We start from the raw sequence: 3,282 nt of genomic DNA, 5'->3' as shown, positions 1-3,282 counted from the left end.
ATTCGGGACTGAATCCTGCCCAGAACCCCTGCAATCTATTGCCTGTGCTTGGCGCCTTTTCCCAAAACACACATTCTCTCTGCTTGGTGGAGGGGAAACATGCGAGGAGGAGGAAAGGGATAGGATAGAGAGTGGGATGGGGTCGGTAGAGGTCTTAAGGACTGGCTATCATGACATCCTTCCCCGCGTTCAGGTTGGCCACCATGGCGTGCTGCCAGAGGGCACCCACCTGACCCTTAAAGAGAGGACAGGTTGGGTAGTATCTCTGGCTGACCCTCTGTGCACAACCCTCACAGTGTTGGTGACGGTGGGAAGGGAAACATGACAAGCCAGGGGGCATGATCCCAGCATGTGTGGGAGGAGTTTCTAAATTAGCCATTAGCACAGCCGCATCAGGGGTCCCATGAGTAAACGTACAGAGAAATAGGTGGGGTCAAGCAGCCAGAGATAAGGGGCCAGGGTATAAAAAGAGCCCACAGGAGACCAGCTCCAGGATCTCAAAGCCCGACTGCCCGAACCACTCAGAGTCCTGTGGACAGCTCGCCTAGCTGCAATGGCTGCAGGTAAGCGCCCCTAAAATCCCTTTCGACACGATGTGTCCCGAGGGGACAGGTGGCGCCCTGTAGATGGGACGGGGGCACTAACCCTCAGGTTTGGGGCTTCTGAATGTGAGTATCGCCATCTAAGCCCAGATATTTAACCAATATCAGAATGTTCCTGGTCCCTGGAGGGATGGAGAGAGAAAAACAAACAGCTCCTGGGGCGGGGAGAGCATTGGCCTCTTGCTCTCTGGCTCCCTCCGTTGCCCTCCGGTTTCTCCCCAGGCTCCCGGACATCCCTGCTCCTGGTTTTTGCCCTCCTCTGCCTGCCTTGGCTTCAAGAGGCTGGTAGGGTCCCAAGCGTACCCTTATCCAGGCTTTTTGACAACATTATGATGCAAGCCCATCGCCTGCACCAACTGGCCTTTGACACCTACCAGGAGTTTGTAAGCTCTTGGGGAATGGGTGCATGTCAGGGGTGGCAAGAAGGGGTGACTTTCCCCCGCCTGGGAAGTCATGGGAGGAGACTAAGGAGCTCAGGGTTGTTTTCTGAAGCGAAAATGCCGGCAGATGAGCATACACTGAGCAAGGTTCTCAGAGAAGTAACAATGGGAGCTGGTCTCCAGCATAGAGACCAGCAGTCCCTCTTGGTGGGGGGGTCCTTCTCCTAGGAAAAAACCTACATCCCAAAGGAAAAGAAGCATTCGCTCATGGGGAACCCCCAGGCCTCCTTCTGCTTCTCAGAGTCTATTCCCACACCCTCCAACAGGGAGGAAACGCAGCAGAAATCCGTGAGTGGATACCTTCTCCCCAAGGTGGGGATAGGGGAGGCCTGTGGTCAGAGCCCCCGGGCAGCACAGCCACTGCGTGTCCTTCCCCTGCAGAACCTAGAGCTGCTCCGCATCTCCCTGCTTCTCATCCAGTCGTGGCTGGAGCCCGTGCAGTTACTCGGGAGTGTGTTTGCCAACAACCTGGTGTATGGCACCTCGGAGAGCGATGCCTATGACCTCCTAAAGAACCTAGAGGAAGGCATCCAAACGTTGATGCGGGTGAGGGTGGCGCCAGGGTTCCCCAATCTTGCAACCTCACTGGCTTCGAGGGCTGGGGGAGAGAAACACTGCTGCCCTCTTTTTAGCAGTCAGGCCCTGACCCAAGAGAACTCACCTTAGTCTTCATTTCCCCTGGTGAATCAATCCTCCAGGTCTTTCTCTACACCCTGAAGGGGAGGGAGGAAAATGAATGAATGAGAGAGGGAGGGAGGGAACAGTGACCAAGCGCTCAGCCTCTCCTTCTCTTCCTTCACTTTGCAGAGGCTGCAAGATGGCAGCCCCCGGACTGGGCAGATCTTCAAGCAGACCTACAGCACGTTTGACACAGACTCACAGAACGATGACTCACTGCTCAAGAACTACGAGCTGCTCCACTGCTTCAGGAAGGACATGGATATGGTCGAGACATTCCTGCGCATGGTGCAGTGCCGCACTGTGGAGGGCAGCTGTGGCTTCTAGGTGCCCGCGTGGCATCCTGTGACCCCTCCCCAGTGCCTGTCCTGGCCCCGGAAGGTGCCACCCCAGTGCCCACCAACCTTGTCCTAATAAAATTAAGTTGTATCATTTTGTCTGACTAGGTGTCCTTCTATAATATTGCGGGGTGGAAGGTGGTGGTGTGAAGCAAGGGGCAGCTTGGGAAGACAACCTGTAGGGCCTGCAGGGTCTATTGGGAACCAGGCCACTGAAATATAAGAGATTTGGTTGTTCCTGTGCCATAAGAAAGCTGACACATCACTGCAGTCTGTTACTCACTAAGGCCATTCCATCAGGTCAGTGGTCCCAGCTCACTGGTCATAGCTCAATGGTCATCCCAGAGATGACTTGAAGGCATTTCTTCCTGTCCCACCATTACCATCAACACCAAACCTGGCCCCCCAGGAATGAGAAGAAATGAAAACAAGATGGGCTATTAAGTGCCGAGGCAAAAGCTTCCCAACAGGTGAGGAAACAATATAATAGAATTACTTGTGTGCAGAACAACTTTAAGATCAATATTCCTTAAGCCCAACTACTCTTGGGAAATGAGAACAATGCAAAAATGAGTTTCAGACATACAGAACGAGAGCTTTTGGAATCAGAATTAGGGTGAGGGAAGTGGAAGAGAGATTTTATTTGGGGTTGCAAATGCAGTGACAACAGGTGCCAGGAAGATATCAATGTAAGCAATGAGGGCTGGATGGAATAGGATAAATCCCAGATGACACTCGCTTTCCTTTGGTGGATGCAACACAGAGGGGTGAGAACCAGCACAATCTGCAGCACTCAAGCCCCTGCTGAGGTAGGACCCACCCAGCCTGTCACCATCAGGACTGCAGGGACAGGGCTTCCAGACCTTCTGATTCTTTGAGACAGCTAGGATATTCAGACCTTTACGTGAAATCTAACATTTAAACACTGGCAACACATATTGAACATATATTAAGAGCAAAAATTAACCCAAACACACATGGTCTCCAAGCTGTTTGTGAGCAAGTTTATTCTAAGAGATGCTGATTGGGGAACTTGGTGTAAGGGAAAGAATCAGAAAAATTTGGTTTTTACATAATTTAGTGCTCCTGAATAAATTACTTGACCAAGCTGAGATAATAATATATTGCTTTACTAGGATTATGAGAGGATTAAACACAGTGACATTTTTGATATATTATAGTACTCAAGAAATTGTAGTTATTTCTGCATTGAATTTTTGGATG

The 3,282-nt window shown here is 51.2% G+C and overlaps 1 protein-coding gene across 1 annotated transcript; it reads left to right on the top strand.

The window, feature by feature from the left end:
• The first annotated feature begins 448 nt into the window (after positions 1-448).
• On the top strand, positions 449-2,047 carry LOC105469367 (somatotropin-like). Its single transcript, XM_071083435.1, has 5 exons — positions 449-563; positions 825-985; positions 1,211-1,330; positions 1,424-1,588; positions 1,850-2,047. Exons 1-5 carry the CDS (start codon positions 554-556, stop codon positions 2,045-2,047), a joined length of 654 nt encoding a protein of 217 aa, XP_070939536.1. The 5' UTR covers positions 449-553.
• Positions 2,048-3,282: the final 1,235 nt, after the last annotated feature.

Source organism: Macaca nemestrina, chromosome 17 (genome assembly GCF_043159975.1).
Source record: "Macaca nemestrina isolate mMacNem1 chromosome 17, mMacNem.hap1, whole genome shotgun sequence".
In the NCBI taxonomy this organism is placed as follows: Eukaryota; Metazoa; Chordata; class Mammalia; order Primates; family Cercopithecidae; genus Macaca; species Macaca nemestrina.
This window is presented reverse-complemented; position numbering and strand designations above follow the sequence as displayed.

Excerpts from the sequence above, each read along its gene's own strand:
- LOC105469367 (XM_071083435.1), top strand. Across the intron at positions 986-1,210 it reads TTGACACCTACCAGGAGTTT|GAAAAAACCTACATCCCAAA; the intron begins GTAAGCTCTTGG and ends TCCTTCTCCTAG. Across the intron at positions 1,331-1,423 it reads AGGAAACGCAGCAGAAATCC|AACCTAGAGCTGCTCCGCAT; the intron begins GTGAGTGGATAC and ends CTTCCCCTGCAG.